At 50.9% G+C, this 18,719-nt stretch overlaps 6 protein-coding genes across 6 annotated transcripts in view; 3 read left to right on the forward strand and 3 right to left on the reverse strand.

The window, feature by feature from the left end:
- Positions 1 to 1,405, reverse strand: part of VTN00DRAFT_3920 (uncharacterized protein) — a gene marked incomplete at both ends in the record, with an annotated part of 3,798 nt that extends 2,393 nt beyond the window's left edge. The window contains 2 exons of the mRNA XM_069430291.1: positions 73 to 829; positions 883 to 1,405. Coding sequence (XP_069289441.1) covers positions 73 to 829; positions 883 to 1,405 — 1,280 coding nt within the window. The remainder of the gene's footprint in view (positions 1 to 72; positions 830 to 882) is intronic.
- An 840-nt stretch (positions 1,406 to 2,245) lies between these two features.
- VTN00DRAFT_3921 (uncharacterized protein) lies at positions 2,246 to 3,400 on the forward strand (the record flags this gene model as incomplete). Its single annotated transcript, XM_069430292.1, has 1 exon — positions 2,246 to 3,400. One exon carries the CDS (start codon positions 2,246 to 2,248, stop codon positions 3,398 to 3,400), a length of 1,155 nt encoding a protein of 384 aa, XP_069289442.1.
- A 643-nt stretch (positions 3,401 to 4,043) lies between these two features.
- On the reverse strand, positions 4,044 to 5,597 carry VTN00DRAFT_3922 (uncharacterized protein; the record flags this gene model as incomplete). The annotated part of the gene is made up of 2 exons (XM_069430293.1): positions 4,044 to 5,115; positions 5,188 to 5,597. The coding sequence occupies 2 exons, from the start codon at positions 5,595 to 5,597 to the stop codon at positions 4,044 to 4,046; spliced, it is 1,482 nt and encodes a 493-aa protein (XP_069289443.1).
- Positions 5,598 to 8,807: 3,210 nt separating this feature from the next.
- On the forward strand, positions 8,808 to 9,851 carry VTN00DRAFT_3923 (uncharacterized protein; the record flags this gene model as incomplete). The annotated part of the gene is made up of 2 exons (XM_069430294.1): positions 8,808 to 8,845; positions 8,924 to 9,851. The coding sequence occupies 2 exons, from the start codon at positions 8,808 to 8,810 to the stop codon at positions 9,849 to 9,851; spliced, it is 966 nt and encodes a 321-aa protein (XP_069289444.1).
- Positions 9,852 to 10,130: 279 nt separating this feature from the next.
- VTN00DRAFT_3924 (uncharacterized protein) lies at positions 10,131 to 15,693 on the reverse strand (the record flags this gene model as incomplete). The annotated part of the gene is made up of 3 exons (XM_069430295.1): positions 10,131 to 10,703; positions 10,772 to 15,214; positions 15,265 to 15,693. The coding sequence occupies 3 exons, from the start codon at positions 15,691 to 15,693 to the stop codon at positions 10,131 to 10,133; spliced, it is 5,445 nt and encodes a 1,814-aa protein (XP_069289445.1).
- A 353-nt stretch (positions 15,694 to 16,046) lies between these two features.
- Positions 16,047 to 18,323, forward strand: VTN00DRAFT_3925 (uncharacterized protein; the record flags this gene model as incomplete). The annotated part of the gene is made up of 3 exons (XM_069430296.1): positions 16,047 to 16,695; positions 16,755 to 16,865; positions 16,918 to 18,323. The coding sequence occupies 3 exons, from the start codon at positions 16,047 to 16,049 to the stop codon at positions 18,321 to 18,323; spliced, it is 2,166 nt and encodes a 721-aa protein (XP_069289446.1).
- Positions 18,324 to 18,719: the final 396 nt, after the last annotated feature.

Raw genomic sequence — 18,719 nt, forward strand, 5'->3', positions numbered from 1 at the left:
TTATCTTTATTTTCGAAGAGGCTGCGGAGTTGTGCCACAACAACAGCTCGCGTATGCGCAACGGTGTCTGACAAGACCCAGCCTAGATACCGTATGTACTGGCCCTCGAAGAACATTTCCCTGTAGCCGCGAATCCAACGGCCCAGGGCTGCCATACATTCGGAGCGGATTTTTGGGTCAACATCTCGATACCGATGGACAAACACGGCGTCAAAGTTATCTCTCAGAAGCTCGTCGATCATCTCTAGCTTCTTTTCACCTGCTTCGATAGTATTTGATATCGCATTAGCTCTACCTTTATTAACGGTCTTCTTCTTCTTTTCGCTTTCAAGCTGCTTCCGGGAAGTGGATACTGTGGAAGTCACCCCTTGCGCCAGATCGCAGAGTGCAGTCGTTATTGACAAAGAAATGATAGTAGCAGTGTGTCTGAATGGTCTGTTTGGCGCAGACGACATCGAACCGACCCACACTTGGAGGTTTTCAATCAAGGCAGGTTCATTGTAGAGAACAGACGAGTGGTGGAGCGTCTGAATCAGCGCCACGAAGAAAGCTTCGAGAATCGATTGGAAGGATCGATACTTCTTGGCTTTGGAGATGAGAGGATAGTCAGTGATGGTCTGCTGCTGGTACATTTGTTGCAGATCATCGATGCGATCTGTAACATTGTCAACGTCCTCAATGTCCTGGTTCTCTACCTTGAGGTCGGTTCCCGTGCACCTCAGGACAAAGTTGACCAGGTCGCGCATCGCGCTCACACTGTCGCGTTCATATTGGGTAAGCCACTCTGCCGCGACAGCGTCAACGGTATGGCCTCTCGCAAAAACTTCGACTACATGACGCATGTCAGCATATAATTATCCACGTTGTGATATAGGTGCATACCGTATAGCCCTTCTTCCTCGCCATTAGCCAAGCTGGGCTTTGCTATTGGTTTCCTGGGTCGTGATGTTGTCTGCTTTCCGTTGGTAGCAGGACGGATAGCAAGCTGTTTTCGAACGCCGTTGGCGGCTATCTTCGGCTTCTTCGCAGCATGCGCCTCCTTGGGCTTGGACTTCGCCTTTGTCGTGGTCTTCTTGGTCGCTGCCTTGCGCGCAGCCCGTCTCTTCTCCTTCAGCTCCTCCTCATCAGCATCGTCATCGTCATCGTCCTCATCCCCACTTTCCTCTTGTGACGCGTCCTCTTCATTATTCGCATCTTCTTCTCCTTCATCATCGTCGTCGCGCTGGGTAGCGGCGCGCTTTCGCTTGGTGCTAACGGGGCTGTAAGCGGCTTCCGAAAAGAACTCCGGTTTTCGCGTCGCACGGCCAGACTTTCTTCTGTTGCTGTTGTTGTTATTCCCTTCTGTTTCCGCTGTCAGCGGCGCGCTTGGGGGCGCCTCGTTTTGCGTCGACGTATCCACGTCCATTCTTTCTTTCTCAAAAGCGTGCAGCGATTGAGAATTAGTAGGCGGTTTAACTGCAGAAATCTTTCATGGACAGTTCTGATTTGATAATGATATCTATCGGGATTGTTGGAGATCGTCGCGCGACGAAGTCTCGTCTCAGGTTATCGGATGAATTCAGCACAGACAGACCGGCCCGGGTTTGCGCGTCTGGCGGGCTCGACGCGCGGGACAAGCTGACTCTGGAGGGGGGATCACAGAGGGGGAATCCCCATAGGAAACCTGAATGGGAATATCCAAGAGCGCGTGGTGGGCTCTGAGACCCAAGTCGACGGATGGGCGGGGAAGAGTCGAGACTTTGAAGGAGGAGAGTGAATTGTCGAGCGGCGCAGGCTACGCGACTTTCCCCCCCCCCCCGAAGGTGCCTGGCGTTCATCTTCTGTTGTTTCCCGCCAAGATGCTGTCACGCCGTTACGCCCGTTACTAGCGTGTATCGCTCAGCATCTGACCGCGCTAGCCCTAGCCCTAGTTATCTCTGGGGAAGCTCCGCGCGATATGAGCTTGCGCAGCGGGGCTTCTACAGGAGACTCCGTCAGTCTTCAGCTTCCATGACATTATGAAGAGCGGATCATTACTGAACATTGGTTGCAATTCACTTCCATCTGTCATATTCAGAGCAATGGTGAATTGACCTCATTTTTGCGGTGTGAAACACCACTCAAAGGGGCTAAAGACAGACTGATAAGGCCCGTCCCCGCCTAAACAAGATGAACCGTCTCTTAAACAATCTACAACGCCCCATTTCTCACCTCCCAGCTTTCTCATATACTTCGTGATAGCCACGAATTGACCAGAACCACAAAAATGACACTCAATTCCCCCTTCACCTCATCCCCCGCCAAGCCAGGACACGGCGAAGTCATCCTCTCCCTCCTCCCCCCATCAATCCCGACCCTGACGACCCTAACCTTCAAATACCCGCTCAAGCTCCTCTCGCGCTCCCCCGGATTCATACCTGAATCGTCCGTCCTCCCATCCGCCGCCACCAGACCCATCCACCTCTACCTCCTCACCTACGGCGGCGGCCTCCTGCCCGGCGACCACATCGACGTCTCGATCACGCTGAAGCCAGCGACGAGACTGGTCGTGACAACTCCCCAGGGGAGTACGAAGATATTCAAGACCGCGCCTGGCGGGAGGAAAAGCCAGCGCGGCGGATTAGGCGGAGCGAACAAGAATGAGACTGAATACATGAGCAGACAGACGCTGGACGTCGATATCGGACGGGAAGCCGCGCTGTGTTACCTGCCTGATCCGTCCGCGCCGTTCAAGGATAGCAGATACGAGCAGGTCCAGCGGTTCACGGTCGATGGGAGCGTGACCGGTAATCAGAGGAGCAGTCTCTGTGTCCTAGATTGGGTAACGCAGGGCCGCACCTCCAGGGGCGAGAACTGGGACTTTCATTTCTGGAAGGGCAAGAATGAGGTGTACCTCTCCGACGACCTTGTCGGAGGCGGGAAGAAAAAAAAGAAGAAACTCCTCCTTCGAGACTCGGTCATTCTCGATAATGAAGTCCCATACCCATACCCATATCCAGATTCTGACCCCAGTAATGGAGAAAATGGGACTTCTACAGAAAAAGAAACCCCCAACAGTACAAGTACAGGTACAAATACAATCATCCGCGAACGCACCCATCCCCACGGAATCGTGGGTACTCTAATCCTCTACGGTCCCCTCTTCGATTCCTTGGCCTCCTTCTTCATGCAAAAGTTCACATCGCACCCGCGAATCGGTGGTCGGAACTGGTCGTCGTCATCATCTGTTCCGTCGAACTCTTCATCATCAAAGCCAAAATACGACGTGACCTGGACGTCAGCGCGCGTGAGGGCGGGCTTTGTCCTGGTGAAATTCGGCGCGAAGGATTTTGAAACGGCCAGGGATTGGCTGGGGAGTATTATCAGAGAGGAAGGGAGCGTGGTGAGGGAGTTTGGGGAGGAGGCGTTGTTTTGTTTATAGTTGGGTGCAGTGCAGTACAGTATAGTATATAAAAGCAATGGCTGTGCGGAAGGACTTCGTGATATTTACCTGGAGGAGCGCTGATAGGATATGGTGACATGGTTTCGATGACGCATGAATGGATACCCCGATTGATATGTTGTTGCTCATTTCCCCCCTTCCATGTAGTTTATGAACGGTTTATATAGAATTTAGGGGAGATAGACAAATGCAAACTTGGCTCATATAGTCTGATTTCCCAAGTTCAGTAATGTACATAGTTCATCAGATATGGGATACCCAGAGCGCAGTCTACGCATCACGCTCAAGTATGGCACACATGGAATATGTACATCTAAGCAGCAACAGCCAGATTCTATCGGATATCAGCAAGATGCCTGAACTGATGGCAAAAATTCGAAGACAAAAACTGCCATACTTGGTATCTAACGGCTCCCAAATGCAAAACAAATGAGCAAGCACCATTCAAAAGGAAGAAAACTCAAGACTCCGCCAGCAGAATCCATGACTCCTTCCAAGTCAGAGATCTTATGCGCCGTAAATTTAATGCATAATCCAGATCATATCGGGCTAGATCATAACGCATATCTTGAAAATAGCCACCCCACTAGGTTAGAAGTGGCACAGACAACGGTTCGACAAATCAGAACCATAAATCGATTGGCCTCATTCTCCAATCCTTTCTCGTCGCGCTGCGCAGGTCATCAACGTTCAAGAGATCCACGCCTTCCCGTACGAGAACACTCCAGATGTGGTTCCTCAGACTCCGTGGCCAGCTGGGTATACCCCAATACCGGGCCTTCAGACCGCGACGGTGTGCGCCCCTGATCTGGGCCCTGAGGAGGTCCATTTGTTTTGAAGAAAGGTGGAAGCGCCAGGGGAACCCAATGGACTTTTTAAATGAAACAGAGGCGTAGTAGCTGTTTGTGGGGTTATAGCTGTCAGGTCCGATAGAGGTGTCAGACGGACCTTGGCCAGGTTCCGGGGAGGCGCGTTTTGAAGTTGCTGTTGCCTGGACGGGAAGGCCGTCTGCATCTGTGTCCTCGGGCCCTTCATCCGCCAATTGATCGAGTGGAGCATCGAAGAAAACATATCGATAAGTGGAATTAGACGTTAGAAGGTCGAATGGCGCCTCTCCGGTAGCGACAACAGTAATCGGACCGTTGACAACCTCTTTTCCATCAAAGTAGGTGAGATAGCCACGGTCACGCAGAGGCGACAGTTGAGAGATAAAGTAAGGCCATGTGGTTGGTCCGTCGGTTTTGAAGTCGACGAGAAGCACCAGCGTTTGTGAAGGATCGGTGTCAAAGACGCCATGTAAAGGATGGTCCTTCTCCTTGTGGAACTGGGTGATGGGATTCTGCTTTTCGAGTATATTCACAAGAGGATTTATGTAAAGACTCCTCAGGGTACGAGTAGGCGTCAAGGCGGATTCTGTATGACCAACGTAAAGCTCCTCGTCAACCAGCCAGACGTCTGCTTCTACGCCAATACATCCAGCCTGCAATGCTGAATATAAAGGAACGCGACGCCAATAATCGTTGTGTGAGTGACAACCGACCGGTGTAATATCTCTCGTCGAGTCCGTCGGCCAGTGTGTGAGGTCATCGGCCTGTTGGCCTCGTAGACCCCAAGAGTCAACGGCCCGGTCGAAGTCGTCGGGAAAGAACGAGACCATGACGCCGCAAAGGAGGATGAAGAACTGGACAACGCCTCTGCGTACGGTTAGCAAGAGCTCTTCTTTTCCCGACCAGCGGACTGTGATCGGTGTTGATATGGAAACTCACAGCATTGCAAAGATGGCTAGGATTGCATTAAGCAACCAACGACACTTTCTAGACCTTCTAAATGGTTTCTGAGAGAACGAATTTGACCCATTCGAATCAAATAACGGAACAGCGCCCTTTGGTTTCCTCCGGCCGGACCACCATCGAAAGACAGCTGTTTGGAGCAAGCTCCATGGAATCCAGAATCGGCGTCGATAGTGTCTCTGGTCTTCTAGCTCGATGTCCGAAAGAGCGTCGAACGATTCTCGGGCGCCAGGCTTGAGCTCGGCAGCGTCATCCTGATCATCGTCGTGGCTGGTGTTGGAGGAGTCGTGCTGCGAGCCAAGAAGCGGAGGACAGGTCCCTTGCTGGTCGATGCGGTCGTAAGGCTGACGCCCTGGCGAGCGGAAGCGGCGGGAGGACGACGGCATTACCGCGCTGTTCGATTCGTCGTGGACTGGCCGAGCCCCTGTCGCTCACGAAGCTTGATTCAATCCAGAGCAAAGCAAACCTCCAGGTTGAAAGATTGCTTTTCTTCGAGAGATTCTGTCTTCTTTCGAATGGCTCTTATTGTCCCACCACTGCTGTCTGCGACTTCAGAGCAAACAAAACTGGGAACGGCAAGTAACCATCAGGTACGGCGGATTTCAGAAAGAACCAGTGAACAAGGTAGCCGGGTCGAACGACGGTGGACAGCGTCTACTGCGACACTGGAAGCATGGCTAGAAGAAGGGTCCATGAGCCATTTTGAAGTGAAGGCCCAGCTGTTCGCCTCCACTTTCAACTCCTTTGTTCTCGGGGAGGCAAGCCGTCTTTTCCCTTGGGGCTTGGACGGTTTTCGCCGCAGCTGTACGGAGCACCCCATACATGAGAACGGTCAGAGCGGCGCATCACATTCCCTTTGGGATATAGCTCGGACGAGCAACCTGGGTTTTGAGTCTTGCGACTTTTCGAAGGCTGGAGCCGTGCCAGCGATCGATCCTTATCCACGCGGCTACGGTCCCGAAATCCATTGGTTCATTGGCTCAGAGAAATGGCATGCCTCTTTCTGCTCCACAGGGGGGACACTCAGCATCTCCGCTCCACCCAACGCTCCAGACTCACAGAGATTCGAGAACCAGCATGGCGATCCGCTATGACCTCGAGGGGGGGGTTGAAGAACTCGACAAACTAGAAGCCTTGTGAGCGTCGAACAGTGCTCCTGCAGCGTTGTCACTTTGAGAAGTCTAACCTAGATCAAACGGCCCCCACAACCTCCACCATAACTACTGCGTAGAGTCGCTGATCCATCACAGACTCACGGAGTGACACAGACGCAACTCAGCGGGACATTGTCGTGAGATTCTGACCTACGCCATGGCGAGACTTCATCTACCATAGTCATATGAAGCTCCTGCGACGTGATGATCGAGAGCATTCCAGTTGGTAATAAGCTTCGCAGAGTTGAAATTCCCGCTGGTTCAGTGGTTTAGTTCGAGCGCCCCGCTCGTCACTTGTATCCCTACGATTCCGATATGGAGACGCCGAGGAATTGCCGTCGTGGAAAAAGACCTCCGTAGGTACAGTACGTACTCCGCAAACGACAAGAACTACGCCGCAAAATAAAATAATGTTCAATCTTTCCCTGCTGTTCTCTCTACCAGCCAACGACTTTTCGATCCTAGGGGGGCACGGAGAATGCTCAGCCCGTCGTGCTCTCAGAGGTTCTGTGAACCAAGCGTTGATCTCAATCTAAGCTTAAACGTAGACATTCTTTGATAGCATTACACCTTCGGCCTAAGGCACCATTTCATCATTTCAGGAACTGTATCACCCGATCAATTTATTTTCGTAAACCCCATCATATCCTTTGCCCAAATCAAGTACTCTTACAGTACTGCCGCGTACTCCTCAACTAATTGGTCCCTGATAAGAATTCTTGCTGCACGTATTCAACATCTCAGCTTCTTCGATAGGCAGCAGCTCCGTGGGAGTGTCGATAAGGTTATCCTATTTTATATAGTTGGTGACTACGGTACCTACGGAGTATTATCCCTGCAGCTTCCCCAGACGAAGTGGATCGGTTAAACTAGAATCTTTCAGCCTGGTCTAAAGTCCACGGTAGAATCGACTCTTCAAAGATTTTGACGTTTCGTACGATTTACATTAACTATGGTACCACGCGATGACTCAGAACTTGAAATATTAGATGGATCTGTAGGTATATACCTAGGAGATAACAACCAACCATATAACGACCATATGCAGTTTCTGCTTGCCTGTCGCTTTGACATTTGAACCGGATGTCATGCTGTATTTGATCAGGTCCCCCGGACTCTCTTCTCAGTCATCTTTTTCTTTATCAGTTCAGGTTCAAATCAATGGCTCAATCCAACTTCTAATGATGTAAAGATCTTAATAATGCCTAGAACAAAATCCTTGTCGATGAGGTGGATATCGACGCAACTACATACGAAAAAGACTTGGTTCTCTCGAGTAACCTACCAAAGAAATACGCCACGAGACTACCTTCCATTTACGATAATACTTCTGACTTTTATATCCATATAAGTCTTATCACTTTTGAACCATTACTGAATACATACCTACTTACCCTGCAAAGGTGAAGTGATGAAGTGATTTTTCGGGAAATGGGAACGGTCGGCCCGGCCGAAGAATCTCCGGTGGAAGTTAGCCTACTTACCGCACACCTTGCTTTCAGTTTCGGGAACTCCGAACCGTAAATCTGTTTTTAGTCGGAAAAGCCGAGATAACCGAGAAAGTTGAAACATGGGGACTTAGGAGTTTTCATTTTTATTAAACTCTTAGCTGGTAAGGTGATTCTTTTCAGGTTTGGGTCCGGCCCGCGCGGAAAAAGCCTACTTACTGATTGGTACCATGTATCGATGTACATGTACGTACATACAAAATAAGGCTAATAAGTCTTTGGGGAGAATTAGTTGATGTAAGGGAGCTGGATTGAAATGTAATCTCGAAGACATTTATTCTCTTGGGGGTCTTCCTTTCTTGTCACTGCTTAATAATCGAAAGAAAGTCCACAATAGAGATCATCTCGTCAATATACATACATATATACGTACTGGCTTAGCACCTTATTGTTTTATTTAATGGATATCCGGGTTTTGACTCCAGGTAGTGCTTCGGTGGGGTCATGATCATCTTCTTTAACCCCATTGATCTTTTCTATGGCTGTGATAGAGACTAGATCAACCTCTCCCGTATGGAGTCTACGAGCGGGTGCATTACTGGTGGGGCTAATATTTTCTGGAGAATGAAACATGCAATTCAATGATGCATGGTACTGGAATAACATGTAGGGAGAAACTTACGAGGTTTTGATGGTAGTCAGAGCTGCTGAGGCTGCAACCTGATTAAAAAAGAATCATATCCTTTTTCAGTTTAAACATAAATAAATAACAGAAAAATATATATCTGGATAGAAATGGTTTAAAAGGAAAGGTGGTCTCGCATGCATTTCTTCTGTTGTAGAGAGGAAAGCTTGCATGCACGGCTGGTTGGTCCGATCTTATCAGTTTCGCGATTAGATTTTCGACCCAAAAAAAGTTCGGTCACCACAGCGCTGGCGACGAGCTCGACAGCTACCTACCCCCCACGACATCGCATACTACTAATAGATCAAGATGCCTCACAAACATAAGAGGCGTCAAAAGGACGAATCGTAAATTCCCCACCGATTCTCCCTTTCATCTCCTGGCTTTGCGCTGACTGACTGACTCTTGTTCCTTTTCCGCTCCAGCACCTACGACCTCCCACCCACCAAGATCGCCAAACCTCTCCCTCCCAAAGAACAGCAGCAAAAGAAAGATGGCGCGAAGAAGAAGAAGTCAGCAGCACAGAAAGCCGCGTCGAGCGTCGGGATGGTGGACGACACCCCCAAGGCCTTCGCGCGACTGATGCGGTACCAGCAGATGAAGATGGGGAAGCGCACGTCAGAAGACGGGTCGGAGAGTAATAAGAATGATAAAAAGAGCAAGAAGAGGAAACGAGATGCCGCGGATGGCGATGACTCTACTACTACTTCGCGCTCGAAGAAGTCCAACGCTTCTTCTTCAGACGCGATCCCCAAGATCCTCCCCGGCGAGAAGCTGTCCGACTACGCTGCGCGCGTCGACCAGGCCTTGCCGCTTTCGGGGATTAAGAAATCCAGCAAGCCTGCCTCATCGGACCTGCCCAAGCTGCGCGAGGAGCGGGTGACGAAGCACGAGAAGCGCCTGCGCCGGCTGCAGCAGGAGTGGCGTGAGGAGGAGGCGCGGATCCGTGAGCGCGAGGAAGAGGAACGGGAGGAGAAGGAGGCCGAGTACGAGGAGCAGCTGGAGTTGTGGAAGCAGTGGGAGGAGGAAGCTGGGCAGGGGAAAGCGAAGAAGAAGGGCAAGGGAAATAAAAAGAAGAAAGGGGGAACCGACGATGACGATGATCCCTGGGCGAAGCTCAACGAGCGAGCTCGTGCAACGCGGCCGGTTAATCCAATGGACGTGGTGCAGGCCCCGCCGCAATTGACGAAGCCGAAGGAGGTGTTCAAGGTTCGGGGCGGCGCGAAGGTCGATGTCGCCAATGTGCCTGCTGCGGCGGGAAGTCTGAGAAGAAGAGAAGAGCTCGCAGGGGAGCGGAAGAGTATTGTTGAAGAATACAGGAGGCTTATGGCGCAGAAGAGGCAACAAGGCTGATGTTCTTGAGGATGACGTCTGTAAAAATAATAAATGAACTGCATTTACTTTGTCATTCATTTTACGGAGCTACTGTATAAAAGGGTTTCTAATGACAACATGTATTTGGCGTTCTGTATGTACTGAATGGTATCGCATGCAAACGAAACATCTGTATAAACAAAAAAAAGATGGCCATGAGATCATTTTCCTTTATATACAATGCAAAAGCCTCCCGGACCACAACACCCATTTTCATTTGAAACCAGGACTTTTTGTAGCTCATAACAAATACATCGCTTATTCCTGTTCCTGCTGCAAAGACTTGACGTACTCTGCAGCTCTGGCCTTGACCTCCTCAACCATCTTCTCGTTACCGCTCTCCTGGGCAGCAATTTTCTCCTCAAAAGCAAGCCACTTCTTGAAGAAGAAACGCGCTTGCTTGGGCTTCAGTTTCCTCTTGCCGTCGTCTGCACCAGCAGCAGGGGCGGCACCCTTCTTCTTGGCGTTGCTTATTCCAAGGACTCGTTCGAACAACCTCCGCACCTGTTCTTTGTCGCCCACCTTGATCTCCAAATCCAAAAGCACGTTCCAAAGGTCAACACGCTTGGGGAACGAGGAAAGCAGCCCTTCGAAGACGGTGCGGCCGCGCTCGACATCTCCGTTCTTAGAGCGGAATTCCAGCTGGCCGAACTTCGACGTGGTCTCGACATGAGTATGTTTGGGAAGAGACTGAAGAGCACGTGGCAGCAGAGCACGACCGCGGTCGGCGGCACCCATGGTATCGAAGAGGAAGGTGGCGTAGTTGAGATAGAAGCTGGGGGACTGGAAAATCTTCTTCCTGAGAGCGGTCTGGAAAAGCTCATCGGCTTTCTGTAGAAGGGAATTCGTCAGCGATCTGTCTAAGAAAAAGGCCAAGAAGGAGGGGAACTATCTCTTACCTCATTCTTCCCAGACTGGATGTAGATGCTGGTCATCCGCTCATAGATTTCCTGGATGTCGTTGTACTGGCAGGCACGCTTGAACACATCCTCAAGAGTGTCATCGGTACCATAAGTGTTCTCCAAGTTCAGCAACGCCACCCAGACATTCAGCTTCTCAGTATCCTGTCCAATGCTGATGGAGCGAATGGCGCGCTCTGCAATTTGCCTGGCTTTGTCGACCTCACCAAGCTCCAACTGGAAAGCCATGTACTTGAGCCACAACAGCGATGAGTCGGGTTCGCCAAGCAGGAGACGTTCATAGTCAGCCACCGATTGCGGACCGTTAGCATCTAGCTCTCCCGTGCGGTCGACCTGGATCTCCGGCTTCCGATGCTTCTTCTTTTTCTTTGAGATATTCTCATCATCAGAATCGGACATAAGCGCCTTCTTTTCGTCATCGTCGTCAACATGGATGTTCCCAGACCAATCGAAACCGTCTGCGAGGAGACCGCCTCGCTTTTCGGGCTGAGCGTCGGGCATCTTCTCGTCCTCATCGCTCTGTTCACCATCGCTCTCACTGTCATCCTCCAACTCGACACCTCCCATGGAGACGTCATCATCATCATCGCTGTCGTCTTCGTCACCGACTTCAATCTCTACCCCACCGAGACCGTCGATGTCGATGCTCTCTCCGTCTTCTATGGAGTCGTCATCGTCGTCACTAGCATCCTCGTCGCCCGCGAAATACGAGGCCTTCAGACCAAAGGAAATCTTCTCTTTCTCGTAGTCGATCTTGAGAATCTTGGCTTTCACGGCATCGCCCTTTTCGTAGAGCTTTCTGGCATCTTCAACCCGTTGCTCCGCCATTTCGCTGCGATGGCAGAGGCCGCTAACGTTTGCGGATCCATCGACAACGATGAAGGCACCGAATTCCTCCACACTTCGCACCTTTCCGGTCACGATCTGACCAGGCTTAAGGTCACGGAGGGTAATAGGAGTCTTGTAATTAGGGTCCAAAACAGACTCCTTTAGACTCATCATTACCTTATTATTCTCAGGATCCACAAATATGATTCTTCCTTTCACAAGTTGATCCACCTGGAACTCATCCTTCCATTCCTTGAGGTAAGAGTCCGATAGATCAGATACACGGACATAAGCGGTAACTTTGTGTCCCAGGGTCACAAAAAGTCCGTTATCAGCCACTCGTCGCACAAAACCGCGAACGATGTCGTCCACTTTCAGCTGTTTCAATGAAGTGATTTCGAGGTCTTCGACAGGAAGCGATGAGCTTAGAACCTTCGAGGGCCGCAGTGAAAGAGAAACCTTCTTATTGGGGACGTCAACATCAACAATGCAAGTGCGAAGGACTTCGTTCTTGTGGTACACCGTGGGGTTAGCCTTGGAATAATCGTCCGCCATGTCAATCAAGTTGACAGCACCAACGACTGTCTCGCTAAGTTGCATGATAACCTGCCGTTCGGTGACCTTCGTAACTCTTCCTGGCAAGATCATGCCTGTCGAAAGGTCTGTCAAAGAAAGCTGGCTGGTGCCTTGTTTGGCTGAAAGGTCCAGACGGCCCTTTTCGAGGTCAACCGCCTTAACCTGAACCTTTAGAGCAGAGCCAATGGGGAAACTCTTTTCAATATCAGCCAGGAGAGATAGATCATCCGACAGGTCAATGGCGCGCAACATTCCGCGAACGTTTGGTGAAAGGCTGACCCAAACACATTCGTCAGCTACATTATTGATGAAGCCCAACCATGAAGACCCGGCCTTGACTTGGTCCAGGCTCAACGGGTTAGGATCAGCAGCCTCCAAGAAGCTTGGCTTGGCAGAAAGCTCGAAGACTGGGAACTTCCCAGTTCGATGACTGATCGGCAAGAACTTGTGGCTGCGAGCATCGTGGATGCCCAAAACCCTGACAGGAATGATCTGCTTGGCACGGAAGAATCGCAGGGGGCGTTTGCGATCCTTGATATCTTCCCATTTGTCGAAGACCTCTGAAACGTCTATCCGGCCCTGAACGTTGTCCGCGAGCTGAACGTTGATCTGAGTCTCTTTGATTGAGACGATCTTGCACTTCGTGACTCTTCCGAAGGTGAAATCTGCCATTGACGTAATGCTCTCATCGACAGGATTTGCGACAACATCGTCATTACACTGAGGTTTAGCAGGTTCCTTGCGTTCCGGACGTGCATGAGCAGCTTCTGAGGGTATCATGCTCAAAATGAATTTTCGTAAGTCGACATCAATAGAGTGAACAGTAGCGGAAATTGGCTGTGACTTGGTCATTCCGAAGTCTAGTTCACTTCCATACTGAGAATTGACAAGGCGCTTTGGCACCAGTCCATTGAGACCTCCCAGGAACTCCACAAAGATGCCATCTTGAGTTATGTTCCTAATAAAACCAGTAACCTCTGCCCCTTCTTTCAGGTCTTCGAATCTTCCAGGGAGAGCTCCTTGCTTCGAAGCTTTCTTAAGACTGGGCTTGTTGGTTACTTTGATGAGCCTGTGCGCTTTTTGGATATCAAGAACCAAAAGATCGGACAGCTTCTGTCCCACTCGGACCTTCGCAAGCGCCGACAGGTTCTTGGATTCGGTTCCATCAGCCAAATGTTGGGCGTCCAACCGGGCAATAAGGCCTGAACCCTCAAGCTTCAAAAGTAGATCGTCGCCGGATTTCTCGAAGACGGTTCCCGTAACGAGAAGTCCCGGATGAATAGTGTCGAAGGCTTTCCTGTAGCTGTCTGAAAACGTCGAGGGATCCTTGCAGGAGACAGCGAGTTTTCCGCGATCTGCGTCTACACTCAAGGCGTGAACGTTGACGACTTGACCTTCTCTGAAATGCTGGGATGGGTCCTTGATGTAAGCCTCACTCATTTCCGAGACAGGCAGGAAGCCTCGAATTGAGCCGTAGAATTGGACCACGGCACCATGAGGTTGGATATTCACTATGGTCCCTGGAGATTGAGCACCTGGAGTGATGTCTTTGTAGTCCTTCCAGATGGCCGAATCGCTATTCAATAGAGTCTTTTTCAAGGTCAACCGGATCTGACGCTTCTCAAGGTTGACGGAGAGAATCCTGGCAGAAACGGTCATGCTTTCGCGGAATTTCTTTTCGGGGTGCTGGAGCACCGCATCAGCGAAATGCATCGATGGCACAAGCCCGGTAATGCCATCAGCCAGGGACACTATCAGTCCGTCCATGCCAGTGGGCCCGATCAGAAGCTTTTCGATCTTCCCCTTGACTACCGCCCCAACAGTCACATCCTCAAGACGGATGAAAGGTTGATCGATGACGCTTCTCTCAAAAGACAGCAGGTACAAATTATCCAACGCATTATAACCCACGATCCTCGCCTCATGGGTGGACCCGATTTTGAATGGCCCTTGCTCGGACGAAATAGTCTCCACTTTGCCATCGGAGACTCTAGAGATATGGACGAATCCCAAGTGTTTCTTTGATCCGATCTCCACGTAGAGTCCCATACCTGGATCGACCTTGACAACCTTTGCGTCTGGTATAATTGCAGAGATGGAAGGGTTTTCATTCGAAGAGCCACCTTCGTAGCCCGGAGCTTTAAACTTAATAACGTGGTCAAGCAACGAGAAGCCGACTTTGAATGGTTCCGCAGCTGGGAAGGTACAGATGAGACGTCCTTTGATCTTTGCACCGTTGTGGTACCTTTTGGTCAAATCTTCTTTTCCCGAGTTGGCGCCTGAATGAACAAGGTCGACTGTCGTATCCAACATTCCCATGATTTTTCCAAGCATACCGTTGGATGATACATCAGTCAGGAGAATCTCCGCAGCGGTTCCCGGAAGGAAAGAATTGATCGTAGGCGCAGTACTGAGAAAGTGGGACTTCTTGATCGATGCAGAAGATTGCAGATTGGCAGAGAGCTTGACTACTGTCCCGCTTGCGTTGTGGCCAGTGACCATGCACAAGAAGACAGACCCCTCTTTGATGCTCGAATAATCAATTGCCGGATCAATCTCTTTTGAAGACATGAAACCTTTAACATCAGCACCTTCGATACCAAGATCCATGACCAAACCGTGATCTTCCACGCTCACGACCGAAGCTTGAACAGCGGTGTTCACAACCAGGTCCGATTTCGAAAGTCCTGAATTTGCATTTCTTGGGTCGATAGAGAGTTCTATCCTCTTTTTGCTCTTGGCGTTAGGATCGGTCGGCGCACTTCCCGCAGAAGTGACATAAGCGCGGAGGTACTGGCCCAGATAGAAGTACGCCTTCAGGTCCAAGGTATCCTCTTCTGACTCTTCTTCCTCATCACTTTCCTCTTCGGTCAACAACTTCTCGATTTTCTGCTCCAGGGTCTTCGAGATGGCGGTCAACGGGACATAGCCAGTTAGGTTGTTGGGTAAGGCGAGAGCGATGTCGTGAGCGTTAATGCTCGAGACCTGACCCAAGATCATGGACCCAGGGACAATACGCTGTAAAAATTAGCTTACGAGACCCAGACTGAACAGGATATGCACCGTACCTTGAAATTGAGACCTTCGATCCGGACTCCCTGTTTTTCGGACGCTTTCTGCTCCGCATTCTTCTTTTTGCCCTTGGTTTTCGATTTGCGGGCCTTCTTGGGGGCAGGCGCAGCCTCATCTACATCTTCCATCGCATCATCCTCATCTTCACTTTCGAGGCCGCCAGCAGGCTTCCCAGACCCTTTCTGCTCAAACAAGACATCTCTGGTAGCCTTCATATGAATCTGCTTCTTCTCGAGAGGAGTCAAGACACTCCCTCCACCACGAGGGAAGGCTGGTTCATCGTCGCGCAGAACGGTAAGCTCAGAAGCTTTGACATTCTCCTTCTGGTCTTTTTTCTGCTCGTCTGCTCCGACTCGCACGCGCTTCTGCGGCTGACGGGCAGTCGCATCCTCTGCGACATTGCCCTTGCGCTTGACGGGCGCCATTCTGAGCGAGGACTCGAAAACGAACGACAGGCAAAAGCTCACGGCGCTGCTCCGGAGCTCTCGATCTGGCGGAAAAAAGTGCGGGCTACAAAAATCAAAATTTCGGGCGGCAGCGACCAGCGGGGGCCGACCGCCTGCCGTTCCGAGCATGGCGCGCCACTATACACGCGGCGCTCACCGCCTGCCGCAACGGGCGACTCGCGTCACGAAAGAACGCCCGACACGAGACTCGTTCTCGCTCGCGACGTGAGCATTCCAGCCCCAAAGGGTTCCACTATGCCTCAATTCTCCTCGTGGCCTCCCTCTGCCCCCATTCACTCAATTCATGCCTCCCCATTGACACTTGGTGCACAATGGCCAGCGTCCATGGTCTTCCTGAGATACCACGGTCAGATCCTGTCCACGGTCCCTCGTCTCAGGATGTCTCGTCTTCCCCGCCTTCGATAGTATCAGAGGACGGCGCTCGTCGCAAACCAAAGAAGCCTCCCCCAGTCACTCCACGCTCCTTCAGGAGGTTCTTCACGCCTCGTTCTGCCCTCAATGCGGCCAACAGTGCTGGCAGCGTCAGGACCAACCGACAGGCCTTGAAGACGCTTAGCTCTCCGGCTCTAAACCGCCTAGGCCCTGCCTTTACCAAGGCATCGCACGCCGGCGACAATAGATCTCCCAAGAATGCCCTCGCAGATATCCCACAGACTCCAAGCAGGAAAAGGAAGCTGTCCTTTTCATCTTCTCCCCTGCAGTCGTCGCCGCTGAGGAAGGTCCGCGTCGCATCCCATATCCATGACGATCGAGAACTCGAGAAGACGGTCAACGAACTCGAAATCGATCGCGCGACGCGGGATGAAGAACCGAAGCCAGAACGCGATATTATTAAGAAGGTTCCCGAAGTCAAGCCTATCCGTCGATCTGTTGCCTTGCAGAGCTCTGGAGAGCTGTATATGCGCAGCGTGACTGGGTCTCGACGGAACAGGGTGACTCTACGATCCAATTACGGCACTGGTTTGTTTTTGGAGGCGCCTTTATTTGCATTCCCATATTTCTAACCTTCCACGCTATAGGATGGCAGGATCAAACGTCAAACTTCTATACTCGGCCGGAAGACCTCCATTCCTGCATAAGTTTCTCTGGTGATCATCTTGCACTCCCGTTCTGCACTGCTTCCTGCAACAGTGAGTAACCCTAGTACAATGTGCTGTTGCGATAGGTTTTGACATCAAGAAGCGAATTCTCTTGTTGCGGTTGGCGATGAGGAGGGAGGGATAAGGCTGTTGGAATCTGCAAAAAACGACAAGGTCGGCTTTTCCAAGTCATACCTTACCTTCCGCCCCCATGTCAATGCGATAATGGACCTTGAGTTCTCCTCAGACGACAAGTTATTGGCCACTGCTTCCGGAGATCAAACAACGCTGGTCATCGATATGGCCATCCAGAAACCCATATACTGCCTGTCCAATCACGTCTCTTCCGTGAAGCGAGTCCAATTCCAGCCAGCCTCAAATGACAAGGTCATTGCAACCTGCAGTCGGGATGGCAACGTGAATATCTGGGATCTGAGGTGCAAGGGGTACGAAAAGCCATCCTTGCAGGTGAGGTGCTCACTTGAGTCCGATGTTGACCAGTCACCTACTGCCTCGTGCCCCAAAATGAAGTACCCTCAAGTTCTGAACAGTATCCACGGTGCCCATGCTTGGATGCAACCACGGACATCGGCTGCTGAACGTTCGGAACCCCAACCTGGTCGTGCAGATATCACGGTGACCTCCCTGGCATTTCTCCCTCCCGGTCGTGAGAACCTATTCGTCACTGCATCCGAAGCAAATGCCTGCGTGAGACTGTGGGATCTACGGACAACTTACAACATCAGACGTGGCCGACCTGTCCCGCTTTCGACCACGCGCGAGCCGGACAGCCATGTGAAATACAGGCGTTTTGGACTGACCTCGATGACATTCGGTGGTGACGGCTCGAGACTGTACACATTATGCAGAGATGGTACCGTGTATGCTTATTCGACCTCACACTTAATCCTTGGGCATGCACCGGAATTATCTCTGAATAACGCCCCTCCGCGACGTTCTGGCGGTCCTGACAAAGAGGGCCTTGGTCCCCTGTATGGTTTCCGCCACCCGCGCCTTCAAGTCGCTTCTTTCTACGTCAAAACTGCCATTCGGAAAGCAGTCGATGATAAGGGAGAAATGATTGCGGTTGGCAGTAGTGATCACTGCGCGATTCTCTTCCCAACAGACGAACGATTCCATCACTCGTCTCCTCAGAAACCTGTTGTTGATACATACGACCAGCAGCCTGTACAACCTAAGCGTCACGCGTTTCCTCGTGCTGGTCTTCGTCGCACCAGTTCTGGAGTTGGTCTGTCTGGACGGTTGGAAGATACCATCCCAATATACACGACCGGAACTGCTTTGATTGAAGGCCATAAAAAAGAGGTTTCCGCTGTGTCCTGGACGGTAGATGGCGAATTGACCACTGTGAGCGACGACTATAGCGCTAGGTGCTGGCGCGAGGGACCGGATGCGAGAGACTTGCGGACAGGTGGTGAAACGGAGGGCAGACGATGGCACTGCGGCTGGGCTGACACGAAAGACTCATATGATGACGAAGAGGAATGATTGGACGACAAAAGCGCGAGCTGTTACTATTCTTTCTTCCAATTTCTCCCCCCATTTCCTTTTCCATTGAAGCATTTGCATGGCGTCCGGGTTCGGTTGCATTGAGCACGGCGTTTCTTGAATTTCTTGGACAGATGGAGCGTCTTCACAGCTGTGGCTTGCATCTATTTATCTTGTTTTAGCGGCATATGTACACGGCGCAGCAAGCGATATCGGCGTTTTAAGGCGAAATAGACGTTTAACTATGACTTATGTAGCATTTGAAGTACATAGGTAGCTAGATGGATTAGCTTTTCTATTTTTAGGGGCGCCTAGACGTATACTAGTAATGAGATTTTATCCTAGTCCTGTCGTTAGCTTGAGGGATACTTGTGATTTTAAACGAGTTAGCGTCAT

Source organism: Thermoascus crustaceus (genome assembly GCF_041956765.1).
Source record: "Thermoascus crustaceus strain CBS 181.67 unplaced genomic scaffold VTN00scaffold_2, whole genome shotgun sequence".
NCBI classification, from domain to species: Eukaryota; Fungi; Ascomycota; class Eurotiomycetes; order Eurotiales; family Thermoascaceae; genus Thermoascus; species Thermoascus crustaceus.